This window comes from Chaetomium fimeti (genome assembly GCF_033439085.1).
Source record: "Chaetomium fimeti strain CBS 168.71 chromosome Unknown B0H64scaffold_6, whole genome shotgun sequence".
Taxonomy (NCBI): Eukaryota; Fungi; Ascomycota; class Sordariomycetes; order Sordariales; family Chaetomiaceae; genus Chaetomium; species Chaetomium fimeti.
This window is the reverse complement of record NW_026944334.1, coordinates 1,463,357-1,480,410: the sequence shown is the minus strand read 5'-3', so window position 1 is coordinate 1,480,410 and position 17,054 is coordinate 1,463,357. Positions and strand designations below refer to the sequence as shown.

Here is a 17,054-nt window from a genome sequence, read left to right as displayed (position 1 = left end):
AGCAATCAATGAATCGGTTACTCATACTCTACATTCTTGGGACTTGAATCGTGCTCAGTGTGGTTTGCCGGTGTCCTTGTCAGTGTGAAATAGAATACCTGCAGTGTTTGAGACATAATTGAGTAATCATTTACATTAACTATTATTTCCATCCATCAATGCAGTACTCCTGGTGATGTTTCTTGTTTGGTAGACGAAACAAATGGATGCAGAGGACCGCAAAGTAGTTGAGGTTTGGGTGGGCTGAGGACCCGAACTCAAGGAATGGCCGGGTGGTTAGGGTGGGTGTTTGGGAGTGGCCCTGATAAGATAAGGAACCGATAAGATAGGTCTTGGGTTTGGCAACGAGCAACCTCGTCTGCTATGTCTGTCATTGGCTCGGGTGATGGTTTGACTTACACATGCGAGGTAGGGACTGGGTTCATGAGTCTTTCTGGCGTTGAGACCTATGCTGGTGGTAAGTGGTTGTTTGTTACACTTCTCATTACCCCTTGACTGGGTGACTTGACAATCTCCGCAGCCATCTCAAGCACCACTACCCAGAAGAAACGGGGGACTAACCCGGCATGAGCCATCCCCTTCCGCTTTCTCAACCACCCTCATCAAAACGCCCCATTCGGTGGTCGATCGATCACTCTCCAATCCACCCTCCCACCGCCCTTCGCCTATTGCCAACCCATCCCCAAAAAGAAACCAAACCCCTCCCCAACCCACCATGCCCTCAGCCGCCCCCCACCATCACCATCCACCCCAGAACTTCTCCCGACCCAACCATACCAAGTAGAAAAAAACATCCTCTTTGTTCGTCAACAACAAGCCACCCGATTATCCCCAATAATTCCCCCCTTCGGCAACCACATGGAACTTCCGCTTTAGTAAGCCAGCCAACGCCACCACCTGCTCTGCCACCTACTCTCCCGTCTTTCTTTGTCCGCTCGCGGCCCTGGCCTGACCCGGTGAGATGGGAAGTCCTGTTCGGCTGTTGCCTCCCTCGCTTTGGCCTACCCGTCTCCCCCACCACCCACTTCCACTCCCGCTCCGTCTTTTGGGGGGGGGGGGGGGGCTGGGTTGCCACGTTGGGTTGGTGATGGTGGTGTGCGGGACGTTTCCGGGTTGGGGGGGGGGGGGGGGTCGTCGGTCGGTCGGCGGGTGGTGGCGGGGGTGGAGTTGGCGGGCTGGGTTTGTTTGTTCATTGTTGACGGGGGCAAAGTAGGTACCTAAGGGGTTGGATGGGATTGGCTGGGGTACGTACGTACGGGATGTGTTGGGGACGTTGCTGCCTGCTTGCCTGTTTGCCTGGCTGTCTTGGATGGTTACTCATCGCCGAGCCCGTTGTGTCGTCCGGTTAACGTAGTCATGGTGGTCTGCTTGTTAGGTGGCTCCCGGTGGCATCGGCTTTCGAGTCCTTTGAGTCTTGATGACCGGGGAGTGAGGCAGCCGTGGTTGATCTTACACGGAGCCTAAGCCAACCAGGTTGCGTAACTTCGAAGGGTGGGGTTGGTTTAGAGGTAAAGAAAACAGGAGTGGTATTGCGGCGTGTTGCTGCTGCCTTGCCGCTCACTCATCGTCTGCCGTCATCGGCAATATCAGGATGAGGGAAGTTGGATGACGGAGTAGTTGAGTGTCAATGAACTCTCAGGCAGTTCACCTAGACCGAGGGAGATGCCAATCGCTTGTATCCAATATCAAAGTACTCGTATACCCATCACAACTACGATATGAACGAAATGGCCCGCCCACAATGCTTACCGGCCCCTCGGCTTGCTTCGAATACCGTTATGTAGTTTATATTGTTGTATTATCAATGTGCTCGGCACTATCGACGGCAGTACAAGTTCCGAGTTCCCCTCCAAAGCTAGTTCGAAACACTGAATGAGTGAGTACAGTCTTGTGGCAAAGGAGATTATTGAATAGATCGGTTTCGGTTGGAGCTTTTGCAGGAGTCAATACGATATAGCTGCGGGAGGACGGAAAGCCATCCTGTTTAGGGATACCCTCGTTGGCGTCGTTGGCGTCGTCGGCGCCAGCACTTACTAATTAACACTTTCCGGTTTGACAGCCCTTCAGGGCCTATTTGTCAATTCCAAACAAGATAAGATCGAAGTTTGGTCAGCCGTCACTAACGGCAAAGGATCGAAGGCGTGTCCCGCTGGCAGCTGAAGGGCGGAATAACTAACCGGCCGTCACACCAAACTAGCACAGACCAGTTACCGCCTGCATTAACTGTTTCTCCAAACGGATAGGTGTTTGAAGATTAAGTCCAACAGCGCTTTCCTTCTCGGACCCCTCACTCCCTCACGGATCTCCCCTCGAGTCGTCATCGGCATCACATTCTCTCGCTGGCCTCTTGCGACTCAAAATGACCGGCATCGCCCAGTCCCCCGAGCGCGATGTCGCTAGTACGGTACGTGCTCTCCATCTACAACCCACAAAAGGTGTTGACTGAAAGTCGTGGCTAACAATGAACCAACAGCAAATGGCTGTCAACACTCCGATTGGCTTCCTCGACCTCCCCAGTGAACTTCGGAACATGATTTATGACCTGGCTTTGTTTCACGAGGAGTCCATCGACGCCTGCTACAATTGCTATGGACGAGAACGCCGCACAACTGGGCTGCTCCGCGCGAATCAGCTCATCTACAGAGAAGCCAGCTCGGTCCTCTATGGCCGGAACTGCTTTAACTTCGTCCTTGCCGAGCCCGATCAGTTGGCTTCTTTCTTCAAGCAAATCGGGCCCAACAATGCGAGCTACATTCAGCATGTCTCGATCCAGTTCCCGCAGTTCCTCTACCTTAACCCTGAGGATGTCGCCTTTCAAGACAGAACCATCAAAATTCTTGCAGACATACAGAAAAGCTGCGTTAACTTAAGAGCGCTTACGACATCCCTGGGTTACTCTCTGGCAGCCCTTACTCCTGACCTCCCGGGTTACCGCGGCGTCATCGTTAAGGCGCTAGAACTGGTCAACGCTTTCTTTAGAGCGAACCCATCTTTACGGGATATCAATGTGCATGTCTACAACGATGGCCCAAGCGACTACATTAAGACGGTCATGGAGAGGTGTGGCTGGACGGTTAGCATAACAGAACGCGAGGAAGGATGGGAGGAAGAATGGGAGGAAGAGATCCGTTATGTTGGGTATGACTATGGCGATCATTACTCTAGTGGTTACGAGTACGGTTTCGATGAAGACGACTATGACAGCGACTATTACCTAGGTAGGTAGCAAGGGCTTTGTTGCGCCCCCCGAAAACAGAATCTGGTGTTTCTCGCTGGTGACCCTGGCGCTTCCCGTAACATTCCTGGATGACTTAGCTGCTGATATCCGCATTACCTGGATGGGCTAAAGAAGCCGAACTCCAAGTGCGTATGTCGACCATGGAAACCCCGAGTCCCCGGCTGTAAGAACGGAGCGAAAGCCGTCCTCAAGCCTAAATAAACTAAATGTACTACATTTATTTATATTTTATCCCCTTTCTTTCTACTTGGCTTCTTTTGCATAGTTTGCTTTTATTTGTTGATCTGTTACTTTCCTTTTGCATTCGGCTTTTTTGGCCAGAAGGTACTAACCTACCTAAGGTAGGTCAAGTCTGTACGTTTACTGCCAGTACGTCGTAAGCCGGGGGGTCGTGTCTCGATCTGTGTTCATGCCGCTTTACGGAAGGGTTGAGAATCTGCGTGACTCTCTTCGGTTCGATCCTATATACAACTGGGGTAACAACTTCGAGACACACACAATCAACCATCACTACGTCAGTCAAATATCAAAGCATATCCATTACAACTATACCACTGCAATGATACAAGCACAACCAACGTAGTCCAATAATACAAAAAACACATGCAGCCAGCCATGCCGATCTAGACATACACAAAAACGCCGCAACCATGCCTGCCAACCGACTTTTCGACCCTTCCCCTCCCCTCCTCCCCTTACCCCCCCCCCCCCCCCAACCCTACCCAAACTCAAGCCTCCTCATCAACCGGCGGCTTATCGTGCCGCGAGTACATGCGGTACTCCAGCGACGACTTCCAGTCGATCTTGCCCTGCTCGATCTGCTTGCGGGTGACCGAGAGCATCGGCTGGGGCAGGCCCATGGATTCGAGGAACGTCACGGCTAGAGAGAGAGAAAGAATACCGTCAGCGATCACACCCCATCAAAACAGAAACAAAAAGAAGCTAAAAGGAAAACGGGCAAACCACATACTCTGCTTCCACTCGACATCCTGCCGCTTCCGATCCCACCCCAGCTCCTGCGCCATGATATCAATAACCCTCGGCAGGGCCTCCAGCGCGGCCTGGGCATTCAGAAACGCCAACCTGGTACGGCGCGCGAGCACATCCACCGCGGTCTGGGCATACTCATGACGGACGGCGTAGCGGACCTCGCCGTCGACGAAGGGGTAGAGCTGGGAGATGCGGTCGCCGCGGGCGGGGAAGCGCTTGTCGGTGGGGCGGCAGAGGGCGGCGACGGTCCAGGCGCGGTCGCCGTAGCTCTCGGTCAGGTGCTTGGCCACCTCGGTCTCGACGCCAAAGTGCTGGATCAGGTGGATGAAGAGCGTGCGGCTGAAGCCGTGCGCGCCGACGAGCCGCACCCGGTGCGTCTGGCACGAGCCGTCCAGGTCCGCCCCGTCGTCCACGTTCTCCGTGCCGCTGACGCGGGGCGCGTTGACGACCGGCTTGGTCTGGAGGTCGAAGGCCTGCACGGCCGCGTCGACGCACTCCTCGGCCATCTGCCGGTAGGTGGTCCACTTGCCGCCGGCGCAGGTGAGGAGGCCGGACTCGGAGATGTCGACTAGGTGGCTGCGGACGAGCGACTCGGTGTTTTTGGCCTTGGGGTCTTTGACGAGCGGGCGCAGGCCGCACCAGGCGGCGAGGACGTCCCCGCGACGGACGTTGATGTCTGGGGAGAGGTAGTGGCTGACCTCGTTGAGGATCCACTGGATCGATTTCTCATCCGGGAGCGGGTTGTTGGAGACTGCTGCAGGGTCGTCGGTGGTGCCGGCGATCGTGTTGCCCTGCCAGGGTAGGAAGAAGATAACCCTTCCGTCCGAGGTCGCCGGGTCTATCAGACCCATCTTGCCGGGGCAGTAGTAGCCGGGGAGGATGATGTGTACGCCAGACGCGGGTGCGACGATCTCTTTGCCATTCGGATCGTCCATCTTCCTGATGCCGTCGGTGAATGGACCTGTGCAATTGATGATGCACTTGGCCTTGATATTGAAGTTGTCCGCCCGCTTGCCGTCTCTCTCGGCAATGTTGTCCTTGACGGTGGCCCCGCAGAGTTTGCCCTTATCGTCCTTCATAAGCCCAGTAACCTCCATGTGATTCACGACCGTGGCGCCGTACAGCGCCGCTGTCATGGCAAGCGACACGTTCATCCTCGAGTCATTGTGCGCCCCGTCGTAGTACACCAGCGCACCCACAAGATCGGTCTGCTTCACCATGGGGAATGCGTCGATGGCCTTGCTCTTGGTTAGGAAGTACGAGCTCTCAATGCCCTCGCTGCCGGCGAGGAAGTCGTAGAACTTGGTACCGGCCCAGTAGTACGGCACCTTCCACCACCGGTCGAGCGGCAGCATAATCGGGAGCCAGCTGCTCAGATGCGGTGCCGTTTGCAAGAAGTATGTGCGCTCCTTCAGGGCCTCCTTCACCAACTCATACTGGGAGTAGTCCAGGTTCCAGACAGCCTTTTCGAGGTAGCGCACACCGCCGTGGACAAGCTTGGTGCTCTTGCTGCTGGTGCCGCAGCTGAAGTCGCCGCGCTCGACCACGGCAACCTTGAGCCCGCGGGTTGCGGCATCGAGGGCGACCCCCGAGCCTGTTGCGCCCGCGCCAATGACTAGGATGTCATACTCTTCCTCCGTGTTCCCGCCGCTGCTCCGTTTAAGGTCGGCGATCTGCTCGAGGCGCGACTTCACGCGGGGAAAGCGGGGCAGCTTGAAGGTGCCGTCGGCGCCAAAGATAGGGGGAGGCACCACCGGGCCTTCGTATCCGGGGATGTTTCGGGGACGGTAGACGTAATAGAGGGCACCGGCCGCCGTGCCGGCGACGGCGAGTGGCGGTATCAACCGCCTTACTTTCGCGAACCTCGACATTGGCGCCTTGATGCGAAACTGGAGGGGAAAGGATTGGGAGGCGGCGACGTGCGTTGGCCCGTTCTATAGTCACTCGAGTGACTCGGAGGATGCGTGGGTGGATTGCGACCACTCCACTAATGACGCAACCGGCAAGAATGTGCGGCGGAGTTGGAGTTGGTTGCTTGCTTCCAACACCAGACCTGAAACCCTGATATCAGTTTGCGAGTTATCCGAATTGAATAAAAAACTGACCTTACCTGAAGAAATGCCCTCCCCTTTTCGCGCCTCGATTCACCACACGAAGCGCCGCGAGGCGCCGTATCGCGACACTCGGCGGGGGAGATGGAGAACACCCGGACGATAGTGGACTCGATAAGTCCGGTTGCAGATCAGCGGGTACAAGTCAGTTTGAGGAGGATCAGGTGGCCGGCAACGCTCCGCAAAAAACGAAATAGGATCAATCAACGGCTTGCTAGTATGGATTTCAGTCAGGCGCGTGCAGAACCACGCCCTTACCTCGTGGCCTTGCAGAGGAGGGAAAGGAGACGGCGGTTGAAGTCATGATAAGATGTTTTGTCCGAAGCCGGGGTTGGAGTTCCATGTGAAGCCGACGCCCGTGTAAGGGTTCAGACGGCATCCCGCCCGCTTACCAAACCACCCCATGCCCCGCGCTGCAGCCAATGCGCCGGCAAAATTGGGGCACGTTGCCCCGCCGGGAAGCTCGAATTTCAATGCTGATTTTCCGCCAATGGGAGTCACAGCGACGAACAACAGCGACAGATTCAGAGGAGCTCGAAGTCGGGTGAATGCCAGCCGGGCTTCGAAGCCGCAGGCTACACAGTAAGGGTAATTTGAAATCCCGCATCCATATAACTCTTGTTCTCGGTGCTGTCATCTCTCTAAGAGCCACAGTCCCATTTCCACTCCCCACTGCGACCGGACCGTTAAAGTGCACTTGTGTGTTAACTAGAATGGAAGCAAGGATAGACCTCGGAGAGCGTTCAACGCTACAAGCATATGTGATGGAGTTCTATAACAGCTCACCTGACTTCGATTGCGCAGTCACCCTGCTAGGAGCTCCTCGGAAAACTGTAGCATAGTGGACAGTGTCAGGTCGAACGCCCCTAGAAAGAAGATCAGCAACTGTACGTTCGTGGCCGAATTTTTGTACTTCAGCTCTAAGCAGTTGTGCGATGCAAACATACTACCGCTGCGATTTCTGCCCGGCCAGGCCCGATACTGGAGAGTGGACCCCCGAACCACATGTGTGCCCAACGAGCCTTCAGTGCAAGCATCGATAGCGAGCTAGCTACTTAGTGAGTGCAGGCCAAAGGTATGTACGTGCCGAAATCATGGAATACCCGCCTCATGGGACTGCTCGAGCATAGGAAACTGGCAAACAGTTGAGGTCAGGCCGACATGGCGAACATCGGCACTGGGTAGTTTGAACGCCGGCAAGCTCGGACAGCTTGCCAGAATCTGAACTGGGGGCAACAAGGAAAGAAAGTCGCATTGATCGCGTTGTACAGTATTTACACCATCCAGTGTCAGCCCCTGTAAGCCCCCATGCTCCGTCACCCCAAACGTCTTTCTCCAGCTCGCCATACGCGAGCGATTCCCGGGATAGTAAGTTCCATCTATTGACAAAAGAAAGCGGCCCTGGTTTATGCCTTCGACGAGGGCGACTGTACGGCGCCTTTACCCGAGTAGCCTTCTGATGCGATACCGGTCAATGGGTCCGACTTTTGGTTCTGTGGGGGGAGCCGGGTTAGTGGCCATCGGCAGCAGCGGGCGCCGTAGAGAGCAGCGGAAACTCACCTTGAGGAACTCGTTTGTCGCCTCCTGCCACTCCTTGGTCATGGTGCTCGGTGGCGGCTTAGCGAACGATCGCACAGTGGCGAAGAGGAGGAGACTGGCGGCGACGCCGACCGCGGTATAGAGGGCAACCTTCTTGCCCTCGCCGGGGGGGTCGAGGGCACGAGGGCCGTGGGGACCGAATGCCACCCAGTAGGCTATGTAGAGGCGTGTCGGGTTAGTGTTTGTTTGTATGTGGTGATGGTTCGACCCATCGCGAGCGGGGGTGTCAGTGACGTAGGTATTCCAGCAGCTCATCAAGCTCCCCCGCCATGGATTGGCGACCGCCAAAAACATTGCGATCCATCCAAATTTCAGCTACAGAGCTCCCTCCAAGCTCCGCCATGCGCGCGGGACTGACCCGCCGTCGATAAAACTGGCCATGAGGGGTCTTGGCATCGGCAACTTACCGGCCTTCTTCTCCTGGACGGTCATTTCGGCCCAGTTCTCCTTCATCCGGTCGCGCAGGGCCATCCACAGCTCGGCCTGCTCCTGCATCGGCATGCCCTCCCACCTCTTCTCGATGTTGGCCAGCGTCGGGTTCGAGATGGCGTGCGTCGAGGCGGCGCGGTAGCCGAGGGCGGTCGTGGCCGACTGCCGGGAGGCGCGCACAAGGGCGTTGCGGAGGACGGGCGACATGTTGGGCGATTGATAAATCTCGTCGGTCGGCTAGCGAACTCGACGCAGACTTGGTGAGTGGAGATGGTTCCAATTGGATAACCGGAGCGGCTGGCGGCCTGGGAGCTCGTCGGTTGATGTTTTGTGGGAGGTGGTCGAGGCGAGTATGCACGGACGAGCTTTTTTTCGGGCAAATGGCCTCAGCTCGGAATTCGAAATGGCCTGATTGGAAGCTCTGGAGCGGACATTGGCATTCCCGTTAAGTGCAACTGGGCCGAGCCCCACACCATTCAATGATGTAAGAGAGGCAGGGATCGGGAAAATGCCGGTTATTGTGCGTTTATCGAAAACATGTATATACCATATACTATGAAGACTGTGGCTTGTATTCGAGAGTTTGCATCTACTAGTTTCATGCTTCATGATGAATGGAGCGATTGGTCTCGCGCGCGGCGTCGTGTGCCCAAGTAGCCCGGGTATGTGTGCCCGGTTGAGGATGTCTGGGGTTCAATGTACGCAACTGATTGGGTGCAGCTATGCTCACAAGAGCATGTAAAGATCCGTTGTGAACGACTCAAACGTAGGTACTTCATGGACATCATAGAGTAACTATACTCTACATCAGTATGATACTCTGATATTCGTTTGTTACATGCGGGGCGATGCGCGTGCCCTCGGAGCTGTGGACTGCTTTCTCGTCTTTGTATTTACGGCAGTTCCTTGTGTCTTACAACCTGCTTCGCTCTAGCCGGAAGCTAGAACGGCGGGTATCAAACCATATTTCTACCTCCTAGTTTAGCTGAATTTCTTTTCTTTGTCTTGTTCTGGCGGTGGTGCTCGGCTGCCTTGGGGTTCGAGTGTTTTGCTGTTTTGATATGAGTCGCCGACTCCCACGGCTGTTACGATAATGGGATCTCACCGGATCGACGAGCCCTCCTTCTGTTCCTTCAACTCCTTCAAACTTGGGTTGAATGTGTAATAAGCTGTGTGACTGTTAACATCTGCGGGAGCTTTTTGAGTCAAAGCAAACACTTACCGTTGCCAATACCAAAAGCTATGAGTATGCCAACTGTGATAATCTTGGATTGGTTGCTCATTGTTGGGGAAAGCGTCTCGGAAGACTTGGTCGAGAATGGTCGTGTTCGGTTTACAAAAGGATCGTGCTTTGACTGAGAGCCGAGACCTTGTCGGTGTTCAGAAATGTTAATTATTTGATACGGTAACATACACATGTGGTACCAAACAATACGATTACGATCCGGGAAGCCCCGATAGTGTTAATTGGTGGCACGGGAACGCGAACATTAAATTGCCCCACTAGAGCTCCTGGTAGTCGCGTCTCATGCCATTTGACGCGCCGACATGGTGCACCGAAGGCAGGTACCTGGTAATTTGTATCCTTGCACAGCCCGTGCTTCCATGTCTTCATTCCGACAAATCTCGTGGCAATCCTCCCAACATTCTGACCCGAGTCATTCAATGACATCCACGATATGATAACAGGGCGCCATGAAGAGCTGGAGGGAATTGGGAGAGGTTCCGGATTCGGACGACGAGAGCTTCGATGACACGGATTTTCACGACAACGACAACAACAACGACAATGACGGAGACGACGGCGACAATCTCGACCAGTCCAATGACCAGTTGCCACGAAACGATGTCGACGAGACGGGGGTGGAAGGGAAGAACCAAGAGTCGGCTAGAGATGGTGACATTTGGAGTGTCCCAAGTTCTTTACCGGAGCAAGCTTCGCCCTTCCTCGATACGATTTCGGGCCAGGCATCACAGTTGTTGAGCCAACCGCCATGGCCTGCCCAACCAACACCGGACAGACTAGAGAGGGGGCCCCCTTCTACGCCTACCAAGCACGCGCTCGACAAGCCCGCATCGGCACGGGAAAACCAGCCTAACACCACGTCAAATCCAAGTCCAGAGGACGAGATATTGACAGGCTATGTTCAAGGTTCAGGCGCATCCTCTCCTGCGAGCATGCTTTCAAGGACTCCCACACCACCCCAGTCTCCTTCACTACCCCGTGCTCGCCTTTCCCCTCCTGTGGCCCATCCTACGCAGCCACCTGCCCGCGGACCGCCGCCCATTGAGGAACCGAATACCGAGGAACTGCTAAAACAGACCGATATCCCGTTAGAGCGCTCATTTCGTCCACGGAAACCGATCCAGCAGCATCCCTATCTTCTCGAGAACGCGCAATACTCTACTTTCATGAAGTCACACGGCGTAAAGCCCATTCGGGTCGCACACGGATCTCGGCCGGCACGAAGCGGAGTCGAGGAGGAAGACTCCCAGGAACAAGAATTTCAGGCTGAGGAAAGTCAGGAGGCAAGCGGGGAGCGCTTTGGTGGCCTAGAAGAAAGTGGTCCGATTCTATTTGACGATGAGGAGGACGAGTTGGCCCTCACCCCTTCAGTCCCGAAAACATCTCCTCAAGGCCAGCAGTTGCGAAACAGTAGCCAGCAGACCATTGCCGACCAGACAGATGCTACGAGCCTCTCCGATGAAGAGTTCCCCCCCCTGGATCGGCTTCGGCCGGTATCTGCAAAGAAGCGGCAGCAGGTGCTAAAGCGGCAGCGCTCCCAGGTGTTGTCCTCCACGAAACGGAAAAGGGCCAGATTTATCCTTGATTCATCACCCCAGGGATCACCACAACGCCCAAAGTTTATCCCACCGCCACCCATAAACGTATGGGACTTGTCCTCTTCGCCCCCTGTACCGTACCCGCCGGAAGAGCCGTTACCGGAACTCGAAACCGCTCCGAAATCACCCGCTAAACCTTGTCCGAACAAACCGGATGCACTTGCTGGCGAACTGACGTTGGATGCTGCTATACCCGAAGACGAGGCCACAAATTCTCCAATCCCGGTCCACGATGATTCTCTGAGCGACCTCGGCGGTGGGGATCAGGCGAGTTCTACGGACGACTCCGGTACTGATTCGGAAGTAGTTCGCCACAACAGTCGCAGGATCCGTGGAGTATTACCAGCCTCGTGGCTCCGTCTAGACCAGCAAGGCAAACCTGTCGCGCGGAACTCGCGGAGAAGGACTCCCGAACCTTCGCCGGATCGCACCGTAAGGCGAGGTGTGGCTCTGCCCCGCCAGGGCTCTCCGAAACCGTACAGCACGGCGCCATTGATGTTGTTTGACGAGTCCGAAGACTCCGAGAACGAGCCACCTCGACGGCCAACCGCCACAAACGATCCCATTCGGATGACACCGACGACCATCGTTATCGATGAAGACGACGGGGCTTCAGTGATCGAAGAGGATAGGATCGACTGGATGCTTCCCGGGAGGAAGAGATCCGGGCCACAAAGTACGTCTGGGAGGGCAAAGAAACAGAAGCGGAGCGGAACGCAGTCTGGGTTCCAGGGCCGCCACAACCCCACCCCCCGGCAACCTAGGATAACTCAGGTTCTACCCCGATCCAAAGGGGGAACCGCACCAACCCCCGCAAAGAGAGACTCAACGATTGAACATCGGCATCGGAAAGGGGGTGGCTCTAGGGTGAATCGCAAGTCCGACAAGAAGGCGACCACGGCCCCACTCCTGAGCATCTTGGACGTTGCGGAGCCTGAGGCCCCGAAGTTTGTCAAGATCGCCGCGCGTGCTGCCAAAAGGAGGCCGAATTTGGGCAAGACGAGTCCATCGAGGAAGCTCATTAGTCTGGCAACGCGTAGCGACAACGTGGACGCCCTTTCAGTCCTTCGGGACTGGAAATCGGGCAAGACAAAGCCCAAAATCCCCACGCCACCACGAAAGCAACTAGATAAACCGAGGAGCAGGCCAGCGCTGCGCGAGATATCAACAAATACCGCTCCACGCCCCCGGGGCGGTCAACCTCATAAGTTAATTCGACAAAGCAACCTCGACTCATTTGTTATCGCCGACGAAAGCTCGCAAGATGCTCAGACCCCTCAACCGCCCCAAACTTCGGCTATCCAACCATGGAAACGATTACCAGACCGCGCCCCCAGCTTGCACCCCGCACAGCTAGAGGAGGAGGAATCTAGGGATAAACGACGGCAACTCAATGCGCGGAAGCGGAGTTTAGATGCCTTCTATAGGAGGCGCCGGAAGATGCTAGACATCTCGACAGATGATGGGTCAGATCGCGTGCTAGATGTGGACTTCACGCTCCGGGAGCCTGTGGCCGAAGAACAAGTCAACGGGGCCGAAGTTGGTATGAGTGTTGAGGCACCTTCCGCCTCAAGAGGGGGAAAAGCCAGAGTTGACAGGTCAAGATTCCGCAAGAAGCGTCGCCCCCAGCGCGTGGACTTGGAGGCTCCGCAATACGCTCGCGCCAATGATCCTTTGCCGGTGGACCTCCCTGCCGTTGGAGTTCATGAACAGCACACACGAGACAAAGTTTGGGCTGAAGACAAGCTCAGAGGCCTTGGTCCTTATGGAACGCACTACACCCATCATTTTGAGGTTTTCCCGCTTGATAGAGGCGTTTACTTCCACGAGAGCACCGTCATTGGAAAGGGGCTAGTGCGAGATGCGGTAGATGTTGGTTTGTCTGACCGAATCCGCCACCAAAGATCCGCCGTGTCCTTTTCCCTTGATGGGAGAGTTCTAAGATGGAGCAGTTGGGACGACAATACATCTTCAGAGCTCGGCATACTCATTGATTGGATTGCCGAGCAACTAATTCAGAACACAGCGCCAAGCGAGGGTTCAGGCCAAAGGGCACTGGAAGCGGCCGATTTTGTGCTTGGATACGTGCTTCGCTCCCTTAGTGTTCAGAGCGATTCCGCAGGGAAAGCCTTTGTGTCGAGGTGGCTTGAGATCCTCTCCGGTTTCACCGACCGCTTTGAGTCAATTGATACAAGCTCGGTCTCGGAGAGCACCAAGAGGGCGCAGCTCGAGGTTAACATCCGCTTCTCTCTCGCGACGTTGGCGGTGCGTTCGATGAGCCAAGGAACCAACGGGGACCCTTGTCAATCCATGAAGCTTGATGATTTGCTTAAGAAAGCGGCTTCAGTCACCATTCGACGCCTCCTAGCATACGGCACCGAGGAACTGCGAACTCTCTACGGGGATTTACAACGTTCGGCTTTCAGGGAGCGAGGGATACGCCCAGATCTGTGCGTCACAAACTGCTGGGTGGTCATGATGAGACTCTTGGAAAGCGCCGCTATTCCGAGAAGCTCTTTCTGGGATGTCACCCAGTCAGTCATGCTCAACCATGGGCTCGGCTTAGGCGCGGATGCACAAGGGTTTGAGCGACTTTGGCAAGATGTGTTTACATTACTGCCGCTCTCCGAGATTGACAACTCCGGGCTTCTCATTTCGGGGGCGAGACACGCTACGCCGGTAGAAGGATGGGCACTGCCGCAGCAGTTGCTGAAGCGAGTCTTCCAGCTGTACCAAACGAATCCTCGTCAACCGCCTGGTTTCAACGACTACTGCCGAGCCCTTGTGGCGCGCTGCCATTTTCTCGTTCAGCAGTGGGGTTGGCGCCGATGTACCGGCGTCATCGGGACCATCTTCGACTTTTTCGGCTCACAGAGCCTTGCTCATCTCAGGAATGAGGAAGTGTATAAGTCCCCGCAGTTCCTCGAGGAACTTGACCGCAGGCCGTCTCTCGCCATCGAGCCAGACGACCGGTGCTTCCACATCTTCATCAAGCTCCTAGCTTTGGCAATCCAGCGTCTAAAGGAGCTCGGCCGCCCCAACGACATCAAGAATCTCGTTACCAGGACACTTCCCAACCATAGCCGGCAATATCTCAAGGAAGACACGATCCGCCAGCATGATTTGGCAGCCCTACGAAATCACCACGATCTATTGTGCACTCTGTTCTGGGTCTCACCGCCCGAGCTGCGGCGAGAAGTTCACGACATAGAGGTCCTGGTTGTCCCGGGCACGGCTCACAAGGAAGCATGTCTGATCAACGTTAGAGCCTGGAATCAGCTTGCACGCTTCGTGATTGCCAAAAATGAGGGTAGCGATGTGTTTAGGCCACTCGCTGTCTGGCGGAACAATGTTTTCAACCAGGTCCTGGACCAGTATCTCTCCGCCGCCTCGGATATTGAGCAACAGTTTCGGGACCTGTCAACCGAGATGCCCAACATCAGCAAAGATATGCGGGACGAGATGATAGCCAAGAACAAGGCGACGGCCCTGGATGTGCTCCACTTCTCGGTTAAGGCGTCGTTGGATGTCTTGCAGCGCGCCCCGACTCTGGAGGCGGTTTTGTATGGGCTTAGCATAGGTGAGCCGGCCTCCCTCCTCGCGTGAACCGGGTGGCTAACTTGCAATAGGCCAACTGCAAAAGGTGTTCACCAGTCTCGACTATCAGTCGCCAGGGTTCGACTGGGGCATACTCCGTGTTGCCCTCGACACGCTCGAGCATCTAATGGGCCGGATAGACCAGGCGTCGGAAGAGCAGTACTCGAGCGAGTTCGACGACAACGTCGATGCCCCTTTTCTGGAGGACGCCGTACTGGTATGTCTTAATTTCGGTACCTCTCCCTCAAGGTACTAGGCTGATATGATATAGCTGGTGAATGAACAATTAACCAAGGACTTTTTCTGGATGAGCCGAACCATTCTCGCACTCCCTTTGGAGAAATCTCCGCGACGACATACTCAACAAGCTGCCTGCTCGGAGAAAGCGGTCACCTTGGCTGCAAGAATTGCGGCTAGGTTTGTCAAGAACAGAGTCACGGTTGGTAGTACTTAGCCCATACACCTTGAAGGATGTCGCTGACCTTGTTAGCGATTGCTACCTTACTTTTCTACCGGAAAGTACAGTTTATTCCCCGACATACCGAAGAATTTGACAACGCCGGAAAGAAGATTCCTCCCACTCTTTCTTGCAGTTCTTGTCAAGAACCACGTTTTCGATTTTAAAGACATCGGAATCAACGTCTTGGGCCTGTGGATGCTCTCGGTCGTGAAGCCGCTGAGGTATCTAGGATACGAGAACTACCTAGCAGAAGTCCTCAAGCACCACGATCTGCCGTTTTTGGAGCGAGCCACAATTACAGTGGGAATCCCTCCGGACTACAACTCGAACATCGACTTCTTGGCTTGCGCCATCCAGCACATGCGGAAGACACTCAGAGAGTGTGGCTCGGTGCAAGCTAAGCAGCATCGCGAGGAATTCAAGAAGACGCTCCAGCTGGCAATGCAAAAGATGAAGGATGACTTGGCACTGCTCCGGTCTTATCCCAACGAACATGGGGTATACATTGACTTCGTGAGGCAGGTCATCTCGCTGATCAAGTCTCACGGAGTCAACATCTGCGCGGTTGACCCCTTCTTCATGCAGCCGAGCGTTGATTACTCGCCATCGATCCAGGATCCACAACTTCACACCGCGGGTATAGTCGCGTACGGAGTCAAACTGAGCGAAGGGGATGCTACTGCGGCCCAACCGCTCTTCCACTACCTATTCAACAACTTCAAAGTTTCGCTAGGCAACGACAAGCTTGAGCAGGAGTGCAAAATACTGAGCAGGGCAATGAGGAACGCCCATGTCACGTCGTTCATGTTGCAGTGCATGATACCGGCCATTATACAGGCGTCTGCGCAGGCTCCGGATTGCTGGGCGCTGCTGGAGGTGTACACGACCGCGCTTGGAGAGATCCTCGATTCGGGCTGCGTTCCAAGGGAGTTGCCAAACCACGATGTGAAGTATGCAGCAGGAATCTTGACGAGTATCCTGTCCTGGGTCGACACTCTCAGGAATACCGCGGCGCTCTCGCTCCAGCAATTGCACATCATGTCGCTTCTGGCCACGATAGCCGACATCCTACAACCAAGTCTCTCGGCCCACCTATTCAACGAATTCGACTCCGACTCGGCAATGCCCGACCTACAAGACATCGTGGACAGGGTTGCAACGCTATTTACGGAATTGCGGTCTCACATCGGGGACACCCTCTCCCTCTCAAACGGAGGGGACAGCTCCCCGACCAATCTCGCCCTGTCGGGTGTCTTGGCCGCCCTACCGCCAACGAATGTACCCGCGCCGGGTAACGGAAACGACCCACGCGTACAGACATTTGCCAACATCATCGCCGCGGACGTGCGGAAGAACTGGGTGGTGACAGCGGACCGTGTGATGGTGAGGATGGCGTCCTCAGGGAAAGGATCCCAGGGCGGGTTTCCGATTATGAGTCAGGCGGTGGTGACGAGCAGCAGTGCGGCCTCGCTTCGCGGGACGAGCTACTGCCCTTGGGAAAGGAGGGCTGTTTTCGAGAGGTTGGGTGCTGTTGTAGGGAGGTGGGAGTTGGGTGGGGGAGAGGAGAGGGAAAGAAAAGGAGTACGTTGGAAAGGGGGCAGACGAGAGGTGGGGGAGGAGATGCTGTTTTAGGGTTTTTGGTTATGAGGGACGGGTATATAGTTACGAGTAATGACAAGACTTTTCTGATGCTTCAGCGGAAGTGGTTTTGTCCTCCTGGTTGTAGTGCGGTCTTGTTTCTTGTTACAGCTCGCGAGATGTCCACACATAACCCTAACCCGTATAG

At 55.3% G+C, this 17,054-nt stretch overlaps 5 protein-coding genes across 5 annotated transcripts; 2 read left to right on the top strand and 3 right to left on the bottom strand.

Moving 5' to 3' along the window:
• Window positions 1–2,229: 2,229 nt before the first annotated feature.
• B0H64DRAFT_210248 (uncharacterized protein) lies at window positions 2,230–3,269 on the top strand. The gene is made up of 2 exons (XM_062799409.1): window positions 2,230–2,404; window positions 2,474–3,269. The coding sequence occupies exons 1-2, from the start codon at window positions 2,360–2,362 to the stop codon at window positions 3,224–3,226; spliced, it is 798 nt and encodes a 265-aa protein (XP_062656830.1). The 5' UTR covers window positions 2,230–2,359; the 3' UTR covers window positions 3,227–3,269.
• A 679-nt stretch (window positions 3,270–3,948) lies between these two features.
• On the bottom strand, window positions 3,949–6,358 carry B0H64DRAFT_210239 (glycerol-3-phosphate dehydrogenase). The gene is made up of 3 exons (XM_062799408.1): window positions 6,334–6,358; window positions 4,209–6,281; window positions 3,949–4,118 (listed from the first exon to the last, which is right to left on the bottom strand). The coding sequence occupies exons 2-3, from the start codon at window positions 6,097–6,099 to the stop codon at window positions 3,967–3,969; spliced, it is 2,043 nt and encodes a 680-aa protein (XP_062656829.1). The 5' UTR covers window positions 6,100–6,281; window positions 6,334–6,358; the 3' UTR covers window positions 3,949–3,966.
• A 1,105-nt stretch (window positions 6,359–7,463) lies between these two features.
• On the bottom strand, window positions 7,464–8,938 carry B0H64DRAFT_210190 (mitochondrial cytochrome c oxidase subunit V). The gene is made up of 3 exons (XM_062799407.1): window positions 8,346–8,938; window positions 7,900–8,093; window positions 7,464–7,832 (listed from the first exon to the last, which is right to left on the bottom strand). Exons 1-3 carry the CDS (start codon window positions 8,572–8,574, stop codon window positions 7,746–7,748), a joined length of 510 nt encoding a protein of 169 aa, XP_062656828.1. The 5' UTR covers window positions 8,575–8,938; the 3' UTR covers window positions 7,464–7,745.
• A 5-nt stretch (window positions 8,939–8,943) lies between these two features.
• Window positions 8,944–9,709, bottom strand: B0H64DRAFT_403982 (uncharacterized protein). Its single transcript, XM_062804364.1, has 3 exons — window positions 9,590–9,709; window positions 9,473–9,536; window positions 8,944–9,418 (listed from the first exon to the last, which is right to left on the bottom strand). Exons 1-3 carry the CDS (start codon window positions 9,648–9,650, stop codon window positions 9,349–9,351), a joined length of 195 nt encoding a protein of 64 aa, XP_062656827.1. The 5' UTR covers window positions 9,651–9,709; the 3' UTR covers window positions 8,944–9,348.
• Window positions 9,710–9,917: 208 nt separating this feature from the next.
• B0H64DRAFT_403979 (Mus7/MMS22 family-domain-containing protein) lies at window positions 9,918–16,958 on the top strand. Its single transcript, XM_062804363.1, has 4 exons — window positions 9,918–14,791; window positions 14,841–15,025; window positions 15,080–15,247; window positions 15,299–16,958. Exons 1-4 carry the CDS (start codon window positions 10,063–10,065, stop codon window positions 16,898–16,900), a joined length of 6,684 nt encoding a protein of 2,227 aa, XP_062656826.1. The 5' UTR covers window positions 9,918–10,062; the 3' UTR covers window positions 16,901–16,958.
• The last annotated feature ends 96 nt before the right edge of the window (window positions 16,959–17,054 follow it).